The 25,328-nt window shown below is 40.6% G+C and overlaps 1 protein-coding gene across 1 annotated transcript; it reads right to left on the bottom strand.

Annotated features, from left to right (window-relative positions):
• Positions 1-6,557: 6,557 nt before the first annotated feature.
• Positions 6,558-24,090, bottom strand: LOC119494509 (sodium/hydrogen exchanger 6-like). The gene is made up of 16 exons (XM_037780437.1): positions 23,544-24,090; positions 21,134-21,333; positions 19,629-19,706; positions 19,350-19,426; positions 19,058-19,170; positions 17,871-17,976; positions 15,115-15,256; positions 14,568-14,673; positions 14,001-14,089; positions 12,832-12,945; positions 12,499-12,610; positions 10,775-10,928; positions 10,417-10,447; positions 10,244-10,329; positions 8,337-8,442; positions 6,558-6,963 (listed from the first exon to the last, which is right to left on the bottom strand). The coding sequence occupies exons 1-16, from the start codon at positions 23,839-23,841 to the stop codon at positions 6,694-6,696; spliced, it is 2,082 nt and encodes a 693-aa protein (XP_037636365.1). The 5' UTR covers positions 23,842-24,090; the 3' UTR covers positions 6,558-6,693.
• Positions 24,091-25,328: the final 1,238 nt, after the last annotated feature.

The following is a 25,328-nucleotide window of genomic DNA, read 5'->3' on the forward strand; positions in this document are numbered from 1 at the left end:
GCCCCTCGAAGCAAAAACTGGAAAGAAAATAACTTTTCTGCGTCAACGAGCACGAAGACTCAACAACGGACCTTTCTGTGTTATAGAGGCCGGCTGTGCTGAGATCTCCATGAGCATTTATCATCCTTATAATCTCTATAACATGTCTGCTGTTTACAGAAGACGGACTGACTTGTTAAGTTCTTCTGTTTTTGCCCCTCACTGCTCGTCTCCTTCTTTGGTAATGAATAGAGGGAATTGCATCAAGATGACTCATTCTCAACCTCAAGAAGTAAATACATGCAGCCCTTTAAAACTCAACTCCTCAAAGTTAATCCACATTACGATTACAAATGGATGATGACATGTCCAAAAGGTGTTCCTCTTACATATGCCAGCTTTTATATCAACAGTGTCATTGAGACTAAACAGCCTCTTTGAGCTACGTCCAAAGTGCATCCATGCACAGAGATACACATCTGGTGAGAGTGAGGAGGATGCTTCATGTGTTTGCACAGTCAGGATGAAGGTATGAAGGGAGGGCTTTCAGGTCAAGTGTGTTGTGTTTAATACGGCTTCTTACGAACATGTTGACACCATAAATGTCTTCTTCTTCTTCTAGACATAAAACAACGTTCAACTCGTAACCCATCACTGACTTGTTGGAGTAATTAAAGGTGCTATTGATAACATTCAGCCACCAGATGTCTCATTCTCACTCCCCCTGTGCTGTTGTATTCACTTAACAACAAGTTGTTGCCAGGCACTTATGGTACGTGTCCACCGGGGTGTTTATGATCGCAAGGGGACGCGCCGCTTCCCAGCATTGGACGCTTGGTGGGCTGCCACTAGACACAAGGCACTCGGCACCTGATTGGACGAACGCTTTCCCTCGGTGGGCTGCTGCTCCCAGCTTTCAAACCGGAAACAATATGGAGGCTCATTTGGAAACTTTCTTTTCTTATTTCACGAAAATATTTCACTGAAATGTGTTTATGAAAACATTTAATGCCAGAAATAAGCAGTTGATGAATCTGTCTTTATTTTGGATCGACAACAGTTAGTTTAAAGTTCCTCAGGAGTTTTTGAGAGGCGGCGAGTCGCGGCGGACTCGGACGCCCCCTGATTTGCATAAAGTAGCCTAGACCTCAACTTTATGCAAAATGAAGAGCGGGCGACATGACGGTCCGTTTCTCAAATCGCGCTGCCGCCACGCTTCCAGAATGCATTGCATGGCTGCTTACATACACAATGAATGGGAAGCGTGGAAAGGACGGAGCATGTGGACACGTACTGTACCACCTCCGTCAATCTCAGCCATTTCCCACACTAACTGACGACCCAGAGACACCACGTGATGCCAACGTCATTTTACGTCGGGTATCTTCCGCAGATAAACAAAATATTCATTTATGGCCCGCCAAAATTTGTAAATGATTAATTCACAGTCAAAATATATATATATATATATTTTCAGGGAAAGCCATACTTTTATTTGGCACCTTTCTAAAAGCTATGTGGATTATTTAAAAAAGAATATTCGTCTACATAAAAATGTTATCAATAAGACCTTTAACAAACACCAGGTGGACCGTTGTTACCTCAGATCAGTGTTGATGAGATCCACATGTTCAGTCTGTGCGGGTCCTTCTGTCATGAACATCTGGCTGGAGATGTTTACTGTGCAGGAGTAAAGGCAAGTCATTATTTAATGAACAATACATTATTTACTGGATCAATTCAAATGTTGCATAAAATACATACCTTCATCTGCTACTGTATCAGAAGAGTGTCATTTTGTGTCATAACAAGTTGCTTGATTTAATACCATTATAGTTTGTACATTGAGTGATTTGTCATGATTAACAACATCAACACTTGTGTGTTAATCAGGTTTAAAGACAGTTCAGCTGAGAGAGAGACGTCTTTCTAAGTGGCCCCTTTAAAACGACTGTTTCCTCCCCGGACTGTAACGCCACTATGCAGACATTCCTGAGCAGACTGGAGGGAGTTGTGCCCATATTAGGAACATGTTACCTGATATCTGGCACAAATCGAGCCTGAGAGAATAAAAAGGCCATCAGTCTTGGCTGTGCAGGATCGCGGCTTTCATAATAACACCACTCTGCCTCTTTATCCTGGATGGAGGAGTGAAATCTGACATATCTATATTTTAGTTTAGGGGGGGTGAAAAGATTTGTTAGAATAAGTTATTAGAGCAAAGTGCATATTTCACATGGTGCCTTAGAGTTAAAACTTTTTTTAAATAAATGTATTCAATAAATACAGCATGAAAAGGAGTCATTTAGCTCTAACATCACACACTAGAGCAGGGGTCAGCAACCTGCATCTCTTTAGTTCCTCTCCAGTGGCTCCCTGTAGATTTTTAAAAATGGAAATGAATAATTGTTTTTTTGTTTTTGAGTATTAGGGAAAAAAAAAAATCTGAGATTTCGAGAATAAAGTCATAATATTATAAAGTAGTAATTTTATTATTACAACATTTTTCTCGTAAAGTTATGACTTTATTCTCATATGACTTTTTTTCTCATAAAGTTATAACTTTATTCTCGTAATATTACGACTTTTTTTCTCGTAAAGTTATGACTTTATTCTCGTTATATTACAACATTTTTCTTGTAAAGTTATGATTTTAATCTCATAATATTACGACTTTTTTTCTCATAAAGTTATAACTTTATTCTCGTAATATTAAGATTTTTTTTTCTCGTAAAGTTCTGACTTTATTCTCGTATTATTACGACTGTACTGAAGGCTTTTCTTGATGGAAATGATGGTTTCGCTCTTCTCCTGACTGGCTTCGGCCAGAGCTTGATTGACAGACGGTTAGTCCAATCACCTGCCATGTGTCTATCGGGTCAGTCAGGTAAAAATCTCTGGAGTTCAACAAATGCATTCTTACACAACCTAGACATATAAATAAATTAAAAAAAGGAAACAAGGTAAATGAGGAGGCTGTTAGAGCGAGGCGTTTAATCAAAAGCTCAGGCTTCTGTTTATTGACTGTTGCACGCACATGTGAGAGTATATTTACACAGATGTAAACAGTCAGTACCTGCAACACAGAGAGAGAAAACACAACGTCTCTCTCTCACTCTCTCGCACGCACACACATCCATACACACTTGCAGGGCATGAACACACACATTCATACACACAGATAGTTTTGCAGTATAAAGATAAGAGTGGACTGTCTGGAAACACACAAAGCACAGCAGGCCTCTTTGGTCAGCTACTTCAGACGGGATGTCCAACGATGAAAGCCGATCACTAGTCACCATTCAGAGAACAGAGAGAGAACAACGCTGGCGGAGCAGCAGGCAAACACCAAATAAACCTACATCAGCTTTTTCACATTGTTTCATGTGTCAGTCTAAAGAACAGTGGCACAAAATTCTGCTTGTATATATTTGTTTTTTTTCCCTCCACCATCAGCGGAAGATGAATGATTAAATGCTCTGTAGAACACACACAAAGTACCTGAATGGTGAAGTATGAAAGGACTCTTAATCATCTCGGCTGCCACTGCTATCTGGAATTAATTCTTTACAAAGAAACGTCAACAAACATTCATTCATAAACCGACATGAATTTGCTCACGACCTTCCAAAAACATAAAGGTAAATAATATAAAAGCAGCTGTTTGATAAAACATGAGAGCAAAAATGATAATAAAAAACATTCTAAATGGCTGGAGTGCAAATTATTCTTTTTCCCTTCCACAAAATAATATTCAATAACAGCACAAACGAAAACAAATATAAAATGGTAGAAAGAATAAATCATTTCCTGGACGATGTGGCGTCAAGAGGCCTGAAGATTATGATTTAGAAAAAAAAAAAATGTCAACACTTTCAATTAGAAGTTCCTGCACAGCAGAAGATAAACTGTGGACGGAAAAGAGATATCGAAAAGTCTTCCTTCCACCTCTGTATCATCACGAACACACAAACAGGCCTATAAACTATCCTTCCTCCATTATCATCTACTTCTTTCACTCGTCTCTGAAACACTATCATCACCATCATCTTCTTGCACCCACATTTTTTTTTTCTCCAGCTCACCAAGACGATGAACCACAAAAAAACATCAACTTAAGTCTCCGTTGTTCGGAGTGTTTTCTGGCTTCTGTCCACATCAACACAGCGTTGTCACGACGACACCCTATCAACGCTTCCTGTTAAACCCGCGTAAACAGCTGCTCCAAAACAAAACACTAAAGAGCTCACGAAACTCTTCTAGTGCACCCACACTGACATACTGTAAGACTACATGTTTAATGTAACACATCCATCAACGAGTACTCTTTTAATGCATCTTTACACTAGCATTAATTCAGTATATAATATACTCTTGTTTAACCATCAAACCCTCAAGGACACTATTGTGTACAGCAGATAAAAAACATCCAGCGTATCAACAACAACTATTGATTGTTGTTCTATTCTGACAGTTCTCATAACGATGAACCGCCACAGTACCGACGTAAATAAATAAATATCTGCTCATCATGTGGCCTTTCCTGTCGTATTCACTGATTCTACGGACCTCACCGTATAAAAGGGCTCCAGGGCTGCAACAATCATTCGATAAAAACAAACCACTTTGATAATCGATTAATCGTTTAAGTAATTTTTTTTTTTAAAGGTCCCATATCGTGCTCATTTTCAGGTTCATACTTGTATTTTGTGTTTCTACTAGAACATGTTTACATGCTGTAATGTTAAAAAATAACAACCTTATTTTCCTCATTCTGTCTGCCTGAATATACCTGTATTCACTCTCTGTCTGAAACGCTCCGTTTTAGCTCATTTCAATTGGAAGTTGGAATTGCAACGGAATTGCGTTGCTAGGGCAACAGCTTGGGTCCATGTTTACTTCCTGTCAGCTGATGTCATTCACATACACTGCAACAGGAAATAAACTGGGACACATTTAGAATGTTTACATTTAAAACCGTGTAATGATCTATATAATGTATATTTGTGACATCACAAATGGACAGAAATCCTAAGGGCTTGTTTCAAAAGCACAATTTCTGAATATGGGCTGTGTGTATTTCTCCGTATATTGAGCGTTTTGATAACATTACTTATACAGCACTTAAACCTGTTTTATAATATTAAAGACATGAAAATCTCACTTTTTTACAATATGGGACCTTTAAACAAAAACTCCTCACATTCACCGCGTCCAGCTTCTCAAATGTAAATATATGCTTCTTTGTTTTTTGTCTTCCATGATTATAAAGTTATTTTTCTTTGGGTTTTCAACTGTTGATCAAACAAAACAAGACATTTAAAGTATGTCATCCTTAAACTCTGGGAAAATTGTGATGAGCGTTTTATACTTTATAGACCAAATGATTAATCAATTACACAAAAAAAAGACAGCAGATTAATGGATGATAAAAAATAATAGAAAGATAATCAATTCTCTGATATGCCAAACTCACAAAAATCACTTGTGTTATTATTAATTATAAGGTGTTGAATTCATGTATATATATATATATATATATATATATATATATATATGTGTGTTTTTCAGATTCATTTAATGAGAAAATCTCGACATTAATGCACGATTGTAATAGAAAATGTACGCACAAAAAGCTAAATGTGTACGACAAATGTGTGACTCGGTACTTAAAGTACTCTGTTGCAAAAATAATACAAAAACACTTTAAGGTCGTCTGCATTCACAAAATGTCAAAAATGCAGGACAGAAATGGCACTACGTCTTTCCTCCGTTAAATTTGGATCTCGTTTTTCGGGAACAACAGCCCTTCTTTGTTCTGCTGTGAGCGACATCAGCTCTTAAAACACGGTGTAATAATAATAAGTCCCTCTCTATGTCACAGTCAAAGGTCATTGGGAGAGATCCACAACTTTCACTGCCAGGTTACACTGCGATCAGTGGCATCACGACACTATTTACAGGCGAATAGCACAAACTGGAGTATATTGCTACCTTATGGACAGAGGTGTCTGTTTTTGTGTTTTTTCTTTTCTTTTTTTAACAAAGGAAAACTACCGCCCCATCCTGAACTGGCTCTGCTTCCAGGAAGCTGATCCAGTATGGGGGTTTGCCAGGCTTAAAACTACAATTCCCAGGCACTTGATTGTAACAAAACGTACAGTAAAGTTGTCCACTGGGTCAGCATGCCTCTGATGCGCAGAGAGAGAAGGCAGCAACATTCAAGGTCGACCCGAAAGCCCCTCAACCGCCCCCCATACGAAGAAAAACAACAAGCATCCTCAGCATGCATATCAAAGTTATAGTACTCTTATTGATATACTGTACATCGACAAAATTAGCTAGTGGTTGCATTTAAACACATGCTGCTAGACCTCTGTGCAATGCTACAGTAAGGTGACTGACACGCAGCTTTAAGCAAAAACTAAGAAACTTTTTCAATTGAATACCAAAAGAAATAAATAAGATTATATTACAATTATGGCAGACGCCAGAGAGGTGTGGGAAACGAGCAGAGCGAGAATGAGGTAGAGACAGTGATATGCCGCTAGAGGAAGTGAGAAGAAATGTGTGGAAACAAAAAGAGGAATGATGCAAGAGCAAAAGGGGAAAAACAAAGTGTGATAGAAGGAGTGTCGGGTACTGGTCTTTTGCTCGATGGCTCGTGGTCAGTGTGAGTCGGACGGTTTCGTCTGGGGTCTGCTGCGTTGATCTTCACATCCGCAAGCGGTGGTGGGGGTCCGTAAAGGGCGGCTCAGAGTCATCCATGGGCAGCACCAGGCGCGTGCCCCTCATCACCAGCTCGTGATCTCCGTACGTCAACTCTCTGTCCAAGTCGTCGGAGATTCCGGCGAAGGCCGCCGGGCCGCCGCTCGTGTGCGAACCCGAGGCGTCCGTGCTGACAGTGATGTCGCCGTAGGTCAGGTTGAGGTCGCCGTCCGTCAGGATGAGGTCGGAGTCGTCATCCTTCAGCTGGCACTCGTTCTGGCGAGAGGGAAGAGAGAATGGTGTTAAATACTCACACAAACCAGAATAAAAACGACTTAAAGGCCCAGACACACCAAACCAACATCGAAGAACTAGCGGCGACGAAGGCCGGCAATTGAGTCGCTTCACGTCGCCTGTGTTTTGGCCAAAAAGTTGCTCTCTAACACGCCGCAAAGACGACAGCTAACGGACAACTACCACGTACGTTCTGCGCCTGCGTGAGACAAAATAACTCTCCATACCAACAGGTAGCAGTAGTCTGTATCCGTCATTCAAAAAGGGAAAGCCGAAGACCGAGGACAGCAGATATACAAGACGTTGTTAGGATACGTACATGAAACAAAGCAGCGTCTGACGACCATTTTCACACCACTTAGCTTCATTCCAGACGGACACGTCGCTGTGAAAATATTTTTGAACTGGAGTGGAAAAATGAGAAGAGCCTTCTGTGTTTGTCCTCTTGACTTTTACTTGTTGGCTTGCTTTCCTCACTTCCGTTTCTCTTCTTGTGCACTGATTCGCTTAAGCTGAACGGCCAATCTGAGTGATTTCTCTCACCGACGGCCTCCGTCGCCGATACAACATGCTGAATCATTCAAAAAGCCTTCGACGCGGTCAGACTAGAGCCGGCGGTGCGAGACACACCGCCAAAAGCAGGCTGACAGACGCTCATCGACGGCCGTGTGTCAGGGCCTTTAAACTTTGTATAAAGCAAAACGTTTTACCAATAAAAGGTCGTAACTCTGGTTAGTGATTATTATCGTTTCACAATCTTAAAGACAGGGTCGCCTCAGGAGCTCCATCTAACCCCCCCCCCTTGGGGCTCCTTCCAAGGCAACGCCCCCCACACACACACACACATGCACGAGCACCGCCGCATCGTAACACTACTTCACAGACACAGAGCGGAGAGAGGACCTCAACTCAACAACGCTACCTCATGACCAGTAACCGCGGCAGTTTTCTCTTCCATTCTCCAGTAAACGTGTGGCGGCGACGCGCTTTGAGTTCAGGCTGGTGCACGCCAAGGGTAGAGTACGAGCAGCGAGGCAGGGAGGCATCTGATTGGTTCTTTCCAAGCGGACCGCGAGGCAGTGATTGGTAGACGTTTTTACAGGATTACAGCAGCTACAGATGACGGCTCTTTTCCGGTCCTTTTTCAGAGCTCATCAGTAATGGATCGCTGTCGGGGGGTAAAGACCATTTCAACCAATATAACAAATAGTGTAGACTGGAGAACATCGTCAAACCTGCCTTTAAGATTCAAACTGGACTTCTGCGCCTCATGATTCATCAAAATAACTTATTTTTCATCGGTTAATACAACTTAAAACCAAAAATAGCTCCTCCTGTATGAACCAGTGTCTGACCTCATAGGCCTGAGGGCTGGTGAGGAAGCGGGCGAGGGGGCCGCAGCAGGGAGGCAGCGTGGCGGTGAGAGGGGGGCCGCTGTGAGTCAGGATGGGCTTCAGGTAGCTGGAGGGGGGGGGCTCAAGTCAAGGACACATTACATTGAAAACAACCATTAAGAAAGAGAGAGAGAGAGAGAGAGAGAGAGAGAGAGAGCGAGAGAGAGAGAGCGAGAGAGAGAGAGAGAGGGAGAGAGAGAGGGAGAGAGAGAGAGAGAGAGAGAGAAAGAGAGAGCGAGAGAGAGAGAGAGAGGGAGAGAGAGAGGGAGAGAGGTATGACACGACAAACAGAAACAAAGGTTCCTGTAAAGTGAGATTAATGAATGCTGTGGTTCTTGTTCAACTTAAAATCATCAAACTTAAGTAATTCAATTAGGTAATTTACTTAAAATACATTTATGACCTTCATAATACACAGCCAATAAAAGAGATCATTTGTCTTCAAGTCTATACAGGCTGCTCCCTCTGCTGTCTGACACCGTGAACTACAGTCAGCTGTCTGACGCCACTACAGTCCACATCTTCTAGCCTTCATTTATCCAACCTACAAAGGTTTTGTAGTGTTTTGCGCAGTATCTGCAGTTTTAAATACCCGTGTTTGTTATTGTATTTTGTGACTGTGTAATTATTACTGCTGTATATGTTATATATATTTATATATTACGTCATGTCGAGAAGGAGGTTAAATAACACTCCAAAGTTGGGGTAAATTTGGGTGAGGAAAAACTTGCATGGCCATTTTCAAAGGGGTCTCTTGACCTCTGACCTCCAGATATGTGGATGAAAATGGGTTCTATGGGTACCCACGAGTCTCCCCTTTACAGACATGCCCACTTTATGATAATCACATGCAGTTTGGGGCAATAAACATGCAGTTTTTTTTAATGCAGTACAAATGTGCTATTTTCGCCTATTCTAAAATAGTATATTTGAATATTTCTGCATACTGGGGTCCCTAAACAGTCTTGGAATTACATAAATTGGGTATCACTGTAAAGCTGAGACTCTGGTGGATCCAATGAGCCCAACTGTATTCATGTGTGATGATGTTAGTCCCCATAGGAGACATTTCATTGTAGTGAGACCATTTTTTTTTTTTGTAAAAAATTACCTGTGGTGACCTCTAGGATAATCACAGCCTCATGAAACCTAGAGACCTAGAGCATTCAGAGGATGGATGGCTTTCCTAGCTATAAATTGACAATAAGGGGGTTTCTGAGCAGTTTACACAACAGAAGTGCTCGCGCAATTCTTGCAAAAATCTCAAAAAGTCAAAAGTTTTTGATCCCAAATCAAAGCATGGCTTTCTCTATGGTCTTCCTCAAGGTCTTGGTGTCTTAATGTGGTATTTAGGAGGGATTATTGATAATTTTTATCAATTCTCAATTGGGATTTTTAATTAATTAATTAATTCATATTTATTTCTTTTTTTTTTTTTTTTAAATGTTATTTTTTTGGGGGCATTTTTTAAGCATTTTATTGACAGGACAGTGTTGAAAGGGGGAGAGAGAGAATTGACATGCGGAAAGGACCACAGGCCGGATTCGAACCCTGGTCCACCGCTGCAAGGGACAGAGCCTTGGCGATACATGGGCGCTCGCTCTACCGACTGAGCTAACCAGCCGCCCAATTCATATTTATTTCTGATTTATTTCTAGAAGAACTTGACACACAGTGCTGAGCAGCATCTCAAATTAAGTTCCCAGCTTTCAGATGATATACACCACTTCTATGTGACATCTACTGCTGATCTACTATCTCCACCTAAAGATCCCCTATACCTCCCTAAAAAAAGACATAAACAGGTCTATCTTTGGTCTCAGAAGGGTTAATAAAAACAAATCACTTGTTGCCAAAGCAAAGGATACTTGTGGTCAAAGTTGTACCACTTTCTGAACAGCCAGGCACTTTCCTGTTTGGTGCTTCTTCTCTCTGAGCCGTCAGTGATGCTCACCTGTACAAAACAGAAATTGTGTTTTAGCTAGTTTTCTCACTATCGCATCACAGCAATAAGTATTTTTCACAAAGGGGCAACACTTACAGAGTTATCTTGATCAGAGTCCACGCCCACTCTGTTGAAGGAAAACAAACACATGTGAACCAGCTGCAGTTATAAACTGTCGGAGCAGAACGGTGTTGTGAAAGCGTGTTTCCCCCGTTTAGCGAGTTCCTGAGGTGGGTGTACTGTGAAGAAAAGCCTGGAGCATTCACCAGAGCAGAGCCAAAGGTCATATTGAATGATTCTTAGAGTTTTTTAACCTGATGAGCCAGTTAAACATGTCTGAACAAAGTCTGGACAAACAAGCATTTATTTATCTCTGACGTTATCTGAAATCCCCCGACGTGTTAAACTCCAGTTTGACTCAGGAATGGGTTTGATAGGTGGAGGAGAGGCGTACCGTATGCGCTGGCAGGACAGCATCTGGGTGGTGCCACCTCCACAAACCCAAACAGTGAAGAAGACCACGAGCAGAGTGGTGGTAAACATCATCTGACGGGCGTACGTCGCCGTGTCCCTGATGGACAGGGCGAAGGTCATCGCGCCTCGCAGTCCTGAAGAGCACAGCAACGGAGAATGTTACACACAAACAGGAATGCAAGTTCCTATATGAGACTTATCAGGTGACCTCTGTTTACAAGCCTGTGTTGGTTTTATCTTTTAATCTACTCACAGAGAGCTGCAAGACACTAGAAAATGTTTCAGTGCCTCCACAGGGTGCAGAGGCCTAAAAGCCTAAATAAAGTCTTATACTTAAAGGGATAGTTCGGGTGTTTTGAAGTGAGGTATGAGGTATTTATATACAGTCAGTGTATTACCTGCAGCAGATGATGCTCCAGTTTGGAGAAACAGACAGGAGTTACTGTTGTGTTGTACTGCTGTGATCAATATCACTTTAAGTGTACGCTATATTTTGAATATTTTCACCGCTATACTTTGCTGTCAGACAGCCCCTTTCTGACGGGGAACTGAAGCCGTTGTATTCCTCTATGCTCTCGCCAAAGCCACCAGACTCCATTAAAAACAAACTGTAATTTTACCTCGCTGAACACGGGAGTTGCTGGTCTACCGCTGCCTCGATCGGTTAGTTAGTTTGTGTTATTGTTTTACTTTGGTTGTAGTTCGGATTCACCAAAGTCACACAGTAACACAAACAAACTAGAATGGCACTTGGAGAGAGCAGATCTCCACCAAGCTTCCCGAGTACCATCGCTGAGCGGAGTTATTAAAAAAAATTCCCAAAGCCGGATCATGATCCGGATTGCCCCCAAAATCTATTGGGTTGTTCACTGTGCCACACCCCACCCCTCCAAACCAACAAATCAACAAACAAACCATCCAACAAACCAACAAACCAACAAACCAACCAACAAACCAACAAACCAACAAACAAACAAACCAACAAACCAACCAACAAACCAACAAACAAACAAACAAACCAACCAACAAACCAACAAACCAACAAACCAACAAACCAACCAACAAACCAACAAACAAACAAACCAACAAACCAACCAACAAACCAACAAACAAACAAACAAACCAACCAACAAACCAACAAACCAACAAACCAACAAACAAACAAACCAACAAACCAACCAACAAACCAACAAACCAACAAACCAACAAACCAACAAACCAACAAACAAACAAACCAACAAACCAACAAACCAACAAACCAACAAACCAACGCCGGTGAAAACAGAACCTCCTTCCTAGGCCTTCAGCCTTGGTGGAGGTAACTAACTGATCGAGGCAGTGGTAGACCAGCAACTCCCGTATTATGCGAGGCAAAATGACTGTTTCTGTCAATTGAGTCTGGTTGCGAGAGCATAGATATAGCGTACACTTAAACTGATATAGATTTGTTTAGGTGGGTCTTTCTTTTAAGTTACTAAAATACGTTTTGCTGCCTGCCTCGTCCACAGCATTACGACACAACAGTAACTCCTGCCTGCTTCTCCAAACTGGGAGCGTGCCGACCGTCATCTACTGAATACACTGAATACGGATAAGTGCCTCATACAACCCCACTTCAAAACACCTGAACTATCCATTAACCAAAAGATTTTACAGGGGGGGGTTACAATAAACAAAAACTTCGTCTATCTGTATATCACTAACCTGCAAACATCATCATGTGCTGGAAGTTGGATCTGATCTTGTTGCGTCGTCCAAAATTAAGAAGGAGCGAGAGAGGGTAGATGTTCGCAGCTCTTCCAATGAACACCGCCACCTGGGTGGGAACGAGGTTAAGGAGAGGACAACAAAACAGAGAGCTGGTGAAGTCTCCTCACCCTGTGCCCAGCTCATTTACTGCCCCTTTAAATCAATCACTTCTTGGGAGCTTTCTTCTTCAAAGCCGATACTAACATGCGAGAGAAAATAGCCACCAAGCAGAGGGGTTATATCAGACTCTGTGTGCATCAGATAGTTTCATATATATGCAAAAGATACAAAAGCTCCGACGATGAACATGGGATTAAAGACGTGGCTCTGGAAGGTGAACAGGGTCAGACCCATGTAGGAGAAAATGAAGTTCTCTGCCAGGAAATTTAGCACCTCGAACAGCTGCAACACAAGAGAAACAGCAGCAACTGATTTAGAGAACAGCAACCAAATTACATTCACAAAGGTTAAACAAACAGCTAAATACACTTGACCTGCACGGCTTTGACTGCAATCAAACTTTAAAGAGACTCTATGTAAGAATCAAAAATTGCTTGTTAACAGCGACACCTGTGGCCGTTAAGTCAACGAAAGTCAACATCCTGTTGCTCGCGCTTGTGCTCACTCTACATAGACATGAACGAGCATCGCTCAAAACAGTGAGGCGACACACGTCAGCTAAAAGCACAATATCACTCTATATTTCAGCTGCTTGGCAGTAATGTTAGCTGACCAGACGAAGGTCTCTCCATGAATCAATGCTGATCCTAGTGTTGGCTTTTCCTGCCTCAGCCTCCCGACTGCGGCCGGAGGGAACAGGGGAGACGCCGGAGTTTTGGTCGGAGACGATAACGTTTCTCTCTGCAGAGCCCCGTCATTTCACAAGACACGGGAAACCTCTGTTGGTCTGGAGGAGCTGCAGCAGTTATTTCTGCACAAACGTCCACTGTACATTCACTAGATATTCTCAGAGCTAAACTAACTCTTCTGCAGTGTGGAGTGTGCGCGCATGCACGTGAGAGGTGGAGCAAAAGAGCGAGAGCGAGCACGGTGTGTGAGTGAAGGCAAGCAGGCAGAGGAGCAGAGTACAGCAGAGATTCCGGCCCTGGAGACCAAAGCTACGGTCTCCCCCGCGTCCTCCGACCGCGGCCAACACTGTTTTGCAAGACGGGCTTCACTAGATAGAACTTTGCGGTTTTGGTGCATCCGTGTAGTTTGTGTTAAAGTCTGAGTATGAACAGCGTAGCCACATGCAAGCGTGAGACACCGACCCGCAATGATTTATACCTGTAAGAAGTTACAAACAGTCCCTTTAACTTTTAAAACATTTCTTGACAAGGTCACTGATAAACTCCACCTTTAACTTTGTTTTTCTACCGTTAAAATAAAGGCACAAACATTAAAAAAACAAAAAAGAACAGAGTGAGCAGGTGGTGTGGTTGTAGTCCAGGTCTGACCTGTTTGGTCCTGTCCTGGGAGTCAGGAGACAGGTTGTTGAAGGTGTAGTGGGCCTGCGTGATTCCACAGAACAGCACTGCGACCACACCTGCAACACACCAGGAGAAACAGAAGAGTTAGAAGATCAATAAAACACTGATTGTTATCAAGAACATTAAAGTAATAATCTCCAAGATTTTCATTTAAAATGTTTGTCAATTGAGGTAACACAACGGTGATTGGCCCACTGATGAAAGCCCATGCATTTTGCAGCATGACGAGCTGATCGTCTGAGGCAAGGATCGCTGGGGAAGTGAGAGCCAATAACACACCTGCAAAATTACCGCTTATCGCCATAGGTGCTGCCAAAGAGAGGATTTCAAATGTACTGTAGCTGCAGCAAAGTCTCTGCAACTAAATTACTAAACAGGATTTTATCAAGTCCTTTATCTGATCTTGTCTTATAGAACAGCAACAGATTAAATTACAGTGTGCCATTATTACCTTGGCTGTTTTAGCGCCATGTTTGAATGTGTGTGTGTGTGTGTGTGTGTGTGTGTGTGTGTGTGTGTGTGTGTGTGTGTTACCTGTGAAGCCACAGGCCTCAGCCAGCAGGAATGTGCTCCATGACATGAGGAAGAACAGAGCCGTCTCCAACAGCGGGAAATCCCTCAGTTTGGTGAACTTAGTCACGTACGGACAAGAAGTCAAGGAGTTTAACAAAAAGAAGCTGAAAAAATGAATTCACATTATAACATCTTTGTTAAATTGACAGCTTCTGATGTGGCGATTGTCCACCTGTTTCAAGTGGATTCTTCAAACAAGAAAAAATATTGTAATTAAGTCCCATTATTGACTCATTTTGTAATTAAATAATTTTATCTTAATTTTTTTTACCTTTACTTTACAAAAAACAAGGTGGTACCACTCTGTACCAATTAAATTGTATGTTTTTTGTGATGTAGTATTTTTACAAAACCTCATCTTTCAAACAACAACTGAGTAAATAATTCAGATTTAATTTAACTGCTGATGCTTCGTAAACATGCTCCAATGGATGTCTTCAGAGGACAGTTTTAGAAATATCTATTTCTTATATATAAATAAATAAATAAATAAATGATGAAAAGATATGAGAGCAGTGACGACCCCGGTGGCGACTCCCAGAGCAAAGGAGCCGCTGAAAACTCCGAGGAACATCCCCAAAGACTTCAGCAACGCCATGACCTCGAAGGTGTGAGTGTTGTCCCCTTGTGGCTGGTACGCTACTATAGACCTGAGATAACAAACAGAGAGGGTAAATCATGTCAAACATTAACATCAATAACTGCAGACTGAAGGTTTATAGAGTTAAACATAAACTCATTAAGCTAAAGCTAAAGCCCTGCGTACAGTAAACGTAGAAGGCATCTCTATAATATGATCTAACCTGTACTGTAGAATAATCTTTTGTCAACAGCTGCACATTGCACCATCTATAGTAGGCCTCCTCAAACAGGGACATTCTTTGATAACATTCCAGGTTTGTTTCTGATAAAGAGCAGGATTTCACAGCAAAAACTCCCCCTCATGCAAGTTAAGATAAAGAGAAAAGCAGAATGATGCAGAGGTCAGAGGAACAAAAGAAGTCTCTATTTGAAGAGTTCAGGGTTAATACTCAACTTATTACATATATAGCTTAAAGCTGAAGTAGGCCAGATTGGAGCAAATATGATTAAAAAAAGCTATTTTTATAAAACGGTCGCTATGTCGTGACAGTAGTACATGAAACAGGTAATCTGCAAGCTTTCACAGACCGGAGGAAAACAAGCAGTAGGAGCTGATCTGAGGTCTGCTGTCCGGCTGCCGTCTATGAGAGCCGGCTGTCAATCACTCTGAACTCCGACCAAACGGTCAAACTAGGCAGCGCTGATCAAATATGAATCAATATTATGTTACATTAATGTCTATTTCTCTCCTCAGATGTTTTCAGAATCATCTTGTAGTGCACGGTTTAGCGGTAAAATGAGAACGTTTGTGACCCGGCCACCAGATTTTAGATTTTTTAAAGTCTGAAAACAGAGCCATGAGGAGGAGCAGAAGTCTAGTTTTCTCTCAGAACACTTGAATTACAATATGTACAAGTGCTTGTTTTTGCCATGACAGGCTGTGATTGTTATTATAAGTGTCTGACAACATGATGGAAAGAGCCTCGCTCAAGGAGTCTGAACTCTGGTGAAGGGAAGTGTTGCCGGAAGACAACGGTGGAATCGTGGAATACACACCGGACACTGAAAACAACAATTAATATCAATATCATGTGCAATACTACTTTTTCCATTCTCATGTGCAATATCACTTTTCATTTTGTGCAATATCACTTATTTTTCTGTTTTTTAGCTTACTTTACCTTTTTTATTTTATTTATCTTATTTACTCATTTTACTAAATGTATCTTACTTAATTGTTATTCCTTCAGGCACTGGTGCCAGAAATAGTACTTTTTATTTTATACACTTGAACTTGTTGTAATTTTGAGCAATCTCCGGCACAAGAATTTCCTTCGGGATTAATAAAGTTCTATCTTATCTTATCTTACATCCATGGTGGAAACGCGAGTGCCGGCCGGGCAGAGTTTGTCGTGTCGAAGTACAGAAAGCGTAGCTTAGTGTTATCTAAAAGATCTTCAGTGTCACGGCTGAATATTTAGATGATTTCCACAATGTGGACGAGGTCTTTGAATTCGATGGCCGCCCGTATTTATTTGAGTATACGGATATTCAGATTTCACAACGAGGCTTCTTCTTGAGCGGGACTTGGACATAATAACAAACAGATCGGATCAAGCGAAAGGTAAAAAAACATTTAATTTCTCTGTAGGGTCCTTTCCATAATGTTGTCAGACACTTATAATAACAATCTGAGCCTGTCAGTGTCAAAAACAAGCACTTTTAGTGGATGTAACGTTACACTGACGCTGCTCACTTGCCCTCGCAGCTCGTTTTCCCTCAATACTGGACCAACTTTTGTCACCTTATACATCACCTCTGTGTCACCTGATAGTTGAGTATCAACACTGAACCATCCCTATAAAGTGATCGAAAGAACAAGATGATACTTTGGTCAAATTGCTTTTGAAAATAATTCAGCTGGAGTCTGGGATGAGAGCGATTTTTATCACAGCAGAATTATTTAAAATTCAGCAGGGTAGTTGTTAGTCAGAAAAAAAAACAATTTTTCAAATATTCCGCTGAGGTAGTTTTGTGATAAAAAATGTATTGAAAGTGATATATTCACCTTCTACTCTCCATTCACAGCCCACACACACTCACAAAACAAATCACCGGGCATTGTGTCTATAAGCATTCCTGGCATCCTGCCTTCTTGGCTTTTGTATATAAAGTAATCTTCAAAAATAATAATAGGAAATGTGTTCGTCGCTGACTCAGTTTATCAAAAAATAAATGACTAAATAAGGAAATGTTTTGCATCTCTGCTTGAATAAGCCACAGTCAAAAAACAAATGGCCGGTGATTTGTCATGTTTGTCCCAAGGCACCGCAAAAGGCGCAAAAGGCACACAACGCCACGCTCTACTTATTGCACCCATTCAACGGGCTGGTCCGAGTCTCTCCGCGGGCCCCTCCACCGCGTCTGCTATTACAATTTATTATTCTGTGGAAATAATAACAGTCACATGCAGAGGAGGAGAGTTAGTGTTAGCTGAGAGACCACCTCGTGTTCAGCGTGGCGTTAATGAGAAGCTGATATTAGGTTAGTTAAAAAGGTCACTGGCCGATCGATACGAAAGCATGACTTCGCCTTTTCTCTCAGGAGGAATCTAGCAGCTCTGTGCAACGTCAAGCTGGTTTGGAAAAGATTCTTGGTTTGAGTGTGATGTGATTCACTTACGAGGAGAGAACCACGGCCACAGCATCGTTGAGCACGCTCTCTCCAAACAGCAAAGCGTACAGATCCACGTCGACCTGCAGCTCGTTGAAGATAGCCAGGACCGTCACTGTGAACAAACAGGAACACGTTAAACTCCTCTGGTGTTCCTGCATGTTAGAACTGAGCCAAATGACGACAGAGATGATGAGTTTTACAACACTTATTCTTCACTGTTTTGTAGAACTAGGAAAAAATACAAGACTTGCATTGGCAGATTTTAAACAACTTTAAACTCACAGCAGCAGAAGAGCTGATATTAAACTAAAGTTTGTATGCAATGAAGAAAATCTAGAGATTGTTCATTGCTTTAAATATCATTATGAATTATAATGGTTCATTTAAGACTGAAAAAACTGGATAGAAACCAAACCAGAGGATCTGCAACCTCTGCAATCGTTTACCATATTTTATCTGAAGCATAATGAATTATAGAGAAATGTATTTGCCAAAGTATTATTTAAACCGCCCATCTATGTTTAAATTAATTGTATTATTACAATCAGATGAGCCCAAAAGTTATTTGTAAACTTGGTGCATTTTGAAGAATGTCCTTCCTTTGTTTATTTAAGTAACATTTGTTGTACTTTAGCCAACGTTTTGTAATTATTGTTTGTTCTGTTTGTGCTCCACACCATGTGATCATGGTCCTGAGAAATAAAATAATAATCAAATTAAATTAAATTAAATTGAATTGAATTGAATTGAATTGAATTGAATTAAATTAAATTAAATTAAATTAAATTAAATTCAATTCAATTCAATTCAATTAAACAAACTTAAATTTTGAAATTTTAAAATTACAGGAAATTTAAACCAAAAATTGTCTTCCAAGTATTTATTTAATTTAGTTTGTGTTTTCTGAGTTTTTCCCCCCCGACACACTTCACTACAGTTTTTTTCACTTTTTATCAGCTGTGGATCTCATCGCCATCTCAGTTGCACTTTTTTTTCCAATGTGAATTAATCATTCTTAGTATATTCTGTGCAACTTTGACAAATCTTTAGTTTAATGATGAGTTGTTTGTGGCTGTTTGTGAGAATGTTTACAACAAGCTTTGAGCAACTCTAAGAGGTAAAAATGAATCAAAGTTATAATTAGTGTCACTTGTAAGCAAGAAAAACTAAAGACTGAGAGTAAGGATACGTACCGGGGTCTGTGGCCGAGACAATGGCTCCAAAGAACAGACAATCGGTGAAGAAGAAGTCTCCGCCCAGCTGTCCCATGTGCTTCATCAGCAACACACAGCCGTACATCAGCAACCTGACGGAGGAACAGCAGCTGGATCAGCATCATCGTCTTAAACACCACTGACTTTAGTGGCATTAAGGGCACGTTACCACCACAGTAACTGACATGTACAGTATGAATACTGCTCTGCTGTTACAATATAGAGTCCTACATGTGAAATCAGTTGTTTTTTTGCAAATTAATATTCTTACCCAATAACAAAACAGGAAACAACCGTCCCCAGGAAGGCAAAAGCCAGGATGGATCCCATGTTGAGGAAAAAGTGTCTCTGAAAGACAAAACAATTAAACATGTCAACGATCATCTGCATAGTGACTTTAATCATCATTAATCTCTGAAGATGAGAAGGAAGAAGTGGATTTCATATATTGAAACAAAGACATAATTTCACCAGTCAAACTCGTGTTAAAAGTATTCACATTTAGTTTTTCATGCAACAACAGGGCGAGTGCCTTAAAATACTACTGTACCCTTTTCAAGCTGTAGCCAGCATGGAAGATGATAGGTGGGAGGAGAATATTGAAGAACACTTCAGGGTCAAAGGTCACCTGTGTCACACACAAAAACAACAGTATCACATTATGGTTCTGAATCAATAGGACTAGGAATTAAAGAGAAAATGGATACTTGGATTATTGGATAACTTAAATAAGTTAATTAGTAATAAATGACACATCTGGGGCGGCATGAGGTAGCTTCCAGGACAATCAACAAAAAGTTATTATAAAAGTAAAATGACAAGACGGGACAAGAAGCTTCTATACGTAGGTAGATCAGACACATTGCGGCTAATATACCAGTTATGTTGTTGTAAAAATCGATCAGTGCTGTATTAAATGTTGCCTGTATTTCATTTTGTCGTGTTAATTCATAACAGACAATGCTACAGCAGCCTCTGTGGCATTTTGTTTACATATTGCTTGTTTTTTGGGGTATGATTTTATGTGGAATAAAGCGTGTAATTTCAGCACATACATGAAATCTGACCAGTGAATTTAACCCATCCTAAACATTTAGGAGGAGCAACTTGAGGTTCAGTGTCTCGGTCAAGGACACTTTGACATGTGGACAGGAGGAGCCCGGGATTGAACCGCCAACCTTGTGATTAAAGGACGACCCGCTCTGCCCCCTGAGCCACAGTGCAGGCGACAGGCTACACACCTCAAACTTCTAACCGAGGTAAACAACTACTTTCACTTTCGCAGACTCGTGCTGTGTGCTACATAAAATCAGATAACTGTTGCTCACAGAATGATGGAAAGAGGCCAATTATTTCCTGACAAAAGTTTGTTTTGCTGCCTCCAGGGACCTGCAGTATTAAACCACATTTGCTGTTACCGCCAGTAAACAGGATGTCGCCGAATCAACCACGGCTGAAATCTTACAGATTGCCACTTTAAAGTCCCAGATGTCAGAAATACACACCCGCAAATGACCACAGGATAATAGTTATGGATCCAAAAAGTCCAAGTGACCCTCCGGCAAAGGGCATCTGTCCCTCATCATTTCTTTTCTCTGTCAGAAAGCAGCATCCTGACACTCAGTTTACCAGAAGTAATACTGTTTTTATAAAAGTTTCTTATCAGACCTCTATAGAAAGAAGATATATTTAATCAATTAATCTGACAAACTTTCTAGATTAATTGATTAATCATTTTGTCTATAAAATGTCAGAGCTGAAACATGTAACATAATGTAATTTCTCAGAGCTCGAGGTAACGTCTTCAAATTGTGTTTTGTCCGACCAACAGTCCAAAGATGAAAAAGTTCCAAATAGTCTGCAATTAATTTTCAGCTGATTGACTAATCAATTCATCAACTGATTGATTGAGCTCTACATTTTACAGCTGCAACATAAACAGTAGGAAAAAAAAAAGATTAAACCTGTTGACAGATACATAGAAACTTCACAATATACTCATGAAATGTAATCAGTGGTGGCATTATACAAATTCCGATTGGCGGCCTGTTGTACCTTTCTCAGCATCTCGTTGTCTTGCACGTCGTTCAACTCGTTGGCGCCGATCTCTCCTTTCAGAGTGTACTCGTAGAATCTGCCGCTGACGTTGACCAGCAGAGTGGCGGGGCTGGCGTTAACGTGGCAGCTCATCGTGGCGTTGCTAATGTCTCGAGGAACATGAATGCCATAACGCAAGACTGCGCCAACAAGCACGCCTGGGGAAGAGGGGAAAAAAAGAGACAAGATGAATAGGATACAGAGGGGATAGTTGATTAATGTAAGGAGTCCGTGCTTGCAACAAGGAGGCCTAAACCGATGAAGAGGTGTCACGAGAGGAGGATTGTTTTGTGGAAAAAAAATGGAGAAAAAGTAAAATTCATAGCCTCAAAAAGCCAGACTAAATGACTTTTTTAAGATCAGCTTTTGCTATGAAATTAAAGCCTGAAAAACATCCATTTGAGAATGAATTGCCCTGTCAGATTGTACCAGACAAATTAGGAATACAATGTGCTCAGATGTTGACTCAAAAACACTCTGGCTTGTAGGCTGATAAGACCTGTAGTCAAGAGGAAGTTGAGTGAAGCTATGTTGTGATGTCGCCAAACACAATGTGCTTATCCAAACAATAATGTGTAAGTTGATGCCAAAACAGGTGCAACAATAGGCTGCTAACCAGAGAGTTAGTTAGAGATGTCAATTAAAGCACAGTTTGTACATGCCAACTCTTTGTAAGAGCAGTTTGTAACGTTTTCATATCAGACATTTTGACTTATCAAGCAGGAAAAGCTGTTAATGATGGCTCTGTGCCATTTAAGTACTCCAGTGAGCCGTCATGGCAATACCTGTCCTGGACACATTAAAGAGGACATATTATGTTTTTTCCCTTTCCTTTAGTGTGTTATATATATTTTGTTGTGCACGTAAAAGTTCTGCAATGTTACAAAGCCTAAAGTCCACGCCAAAAGGGAGTTACTCTCCCCCTACAGACACACTGCTTCTGAGCTGCCTGAAATGACTCGCTTGAAGTTCTGCCTTTTTCTTCTGTAACGGGGTGATGTCACCAAGTAACACATTCCCATAAAACCTGCCTAGCGACTAGTTTGGCATGCCAAACTATCGGGTCCGATACTGTGCTCATGTACTCGTACTCGTACAAACAAAACACATACTGGACTGTGGGTAACAGGATTCTACTACAGCATGAGCAACTTCTCCATTTATAAACTTATTTTTAGAGGTCAGCTAAGGATAATTTTGACAACTCTCCAGAAATGGCACCAAAGAGCAATGACAGCCCAGTAAGTGGGTGTTGTTTATCCTGTCAGGTGTAGGTTTATGTTGGTGTCATTGTGTGCAGCCTGCTACTCATACCGAAAGCATCCTTGGCCTTTACCAGACCACAGTGTAGAGAAGTGAAATTTTAGGCTGGCTTGTTCATGCTATATGGGGGAGAAAAATACACACCTGGTGGTGTTTATACTGCTGTAACTAAGCTTGTTACCTCACTACAGCATCTGGTGAGACATTTATAGTTGGGGTTGGAAGAATGAAACTGGATATTGACATGCAATCATTTCAAATTTGATAATCAGGACACACTTGATTTACACTTGTATAGGCCAAACACAGAGATGTCATTCATACTAATATGTATCAAACTAAATTCATCTTTTATTGAACCAATAATGTAGTTAAATCTTTTGAGAGGAGTATTTTGTTGTTGTACATATAGTAATGGTTTAAGTTTGACTACTTTATTATTTGCCAGCAGGAATCAAATCAAACTCGATATGATAACCCCCAAAAATATCATATATTACTGTACATTGTTTTATACTATCCATTATTGCAATAGACTGAATGTATACCAAGATGTAATGCATACCTAATGTATAATAAGAACCATGCATGTAGTATCAAAACAGAATAGAATTATTAGGATAGCAAAAATGTAAATAAGTTCAAATGTGTTGTTAAAGAGGATTGTGAGTTAATTTGCTGGCTTTTTCATGCTAAAAAATGCACATCTGGGGGTGTTTATACTGCTGTAACTAAGCTTGTTACCTCACTACAGCATCTACCTGGAGTAGCCCAGTGAGTGGGTGTTGTTTATCCTGTCAGGTGTAGGTTTATGTTGGTGTCATTGTGTGCAGCCTGCTCCACATGACGTCTACTGAAAGCATCCTTGGCCTCACCAGACCACAGTGCAGAGAAGTGAAATCTTAGGCTGGCTTTTTCATGCTAAAATGCACATCTGGAGGTGTTTATACTGCTGTAACTAAGCGTGTTGTCTTACTACAGCATCTACCTGGAGCATGCACTAAAATGCGTCACAGCTTTGAAATCTCTAGCCTGGGTTGCAAGAATGAAACCGGATATTGACATGCAATCATGACGTCACGCTGGAGAGCATCCTCATCCTCACCGTAGATCATGGCCAGCCCGGTCTCGTGCAGGAACCTGAACCTCCTGTGTTTGAACAGCCAGATGGTGAGGATGGTGAGGGTGAGCAGCATGATGAAGATGAGCAGGTCTGCGCTGTCCTGCCGGTGGCTCTCCTCAGCCTTCTTCTCGGTGACGATGTTCTCCATGGCGCTGTCCTCCTCTGATGAAGAGGATGAAGATGCTGATGCTGCTCGGACCACACAGATGCTGACTGACAGACTCACCAGCAGCAGCAGCCTCAGCAGCCTCCTGGAGCCGCTCACTGACACTTTAAACATCGTTTCAGCTGCTCGGCGGTGGAATAACTGAACTGTCGACGTCGATAAGAAGCTAAACTTTGTGCTGATATGATTCACGAGCTGACCGGAGTGAGTCTACGTCCATGGAGGAGAAGAGAGCAGAACGACGACAGAGCAACAGCAACAGAGGAGATCTAGGCCCGGAAGTGAAAACTAGTTTTTTTCCCCAGAAATGTTTATTTCAGTGTAAAAGCACCACAGCAGGATGTTATTATTATTAGTTTAAATAAACCTCAGCAGACAAATTCAAGATTCAAGATTCAAGAGTTTTATTTGCCATTTGCACCTAAGTACATTGGGATTCTGAGCAGTTTACACCGAGTCAGATTTAAGAAAGGAAAAAAGGTAGAAAAGGTAATAACAGTATAAAATAATTAGCACATTCAACTCAACACAATAAATAAATAAATTATTAAAATAGAAAACGCCCTCAGTGTAGTCAATAAATAAACTAAACTACCCTATGCATAGGAACGATACCCCCAGAATACAAATATACAGTATATATGCTCCATGACCATGTTAAAAGAACTTCTAACTCTCAAAAATATTTTAAAAAATAAATAATTAATATATTTCAGACAATTGCACAGTGGAAGGCAGCATGTTGCACAGCATTACAGTCCATTCAGTTCAGGTGTGCTGTGTGTCAGTAATGGTATGGAGGTGAGGTGAGGTGTGGGGTATTTGTGTCCCTCTTTAACGTATGTTATCGTAACATATTGTGTATGATTGTGAATGAACAAAAATAGCAATTTGGTTGTTTTTTATGGAGCATTTCCATAGTTGATGATGCTAGTTATAATTGGGATCTTTTATTATGAAATCTCAATTTTTCAACCGGAAGTGAGATGAAATAGCTAAAATAGACTTTTTATATGAATTTTTTTTGTATTTATGTATTGACCAACTTATTTTTAATGTGAGAATACAATTTTATGTTGAATAAAAAGATTTTGTTGAAAATGTAACGATTCATATTTTGACCGGGACGTTTTTTTTTTTCCGATGTCGGGCCGGAAGTGAAAACTATTTTTTCCCCAGAAAGTGTTATTTCAGTGTAAAAGCACCACAGCAGGATGTCGCTAGTTTAAATACACCTTAACAGACAAATCTTATCTGAACGTATTGAGTGTAGTTATGAATCAGCAAAGACGTCGATTCGGTCGTTTTTCATGGAGTATTTCCATAGTTGATAATACTAGTTACAAATGGGGACTCTTATTATGAAATCTCAATTTTTCAACCAGAAGTGAGATGAAAATAGCTAAATTAGAAAAATAGATAAATTGAAAATGTATTTTTTTTTTATTTATGTATTGACCAATTTGCATGTTATGTGAAAATAATAATAATAATATATTTTTTTGTTAAATAAAATAGATTTTGTTGAAAATGTAACGATTCTTATTTTGCCTGGGATGTTTTTGTGATGGTGTGTCTCACTTACAATACATAATGCACAA

This window comes from Sebastes umbrosus, chromosome 9 (assembly GCF_015220745.1).
Source record: "Sebastes umbrosus isolate fSebUmb1 chromosome 9, fSebUmb1.pri, whole genome shotgun sequence".
Lineage (NCBI taxonomy): Eukaryota > Metazoa > Chordata > Actinopteri > Perciformes > Sebastidae > Sebastes > Sebastes umbrosus.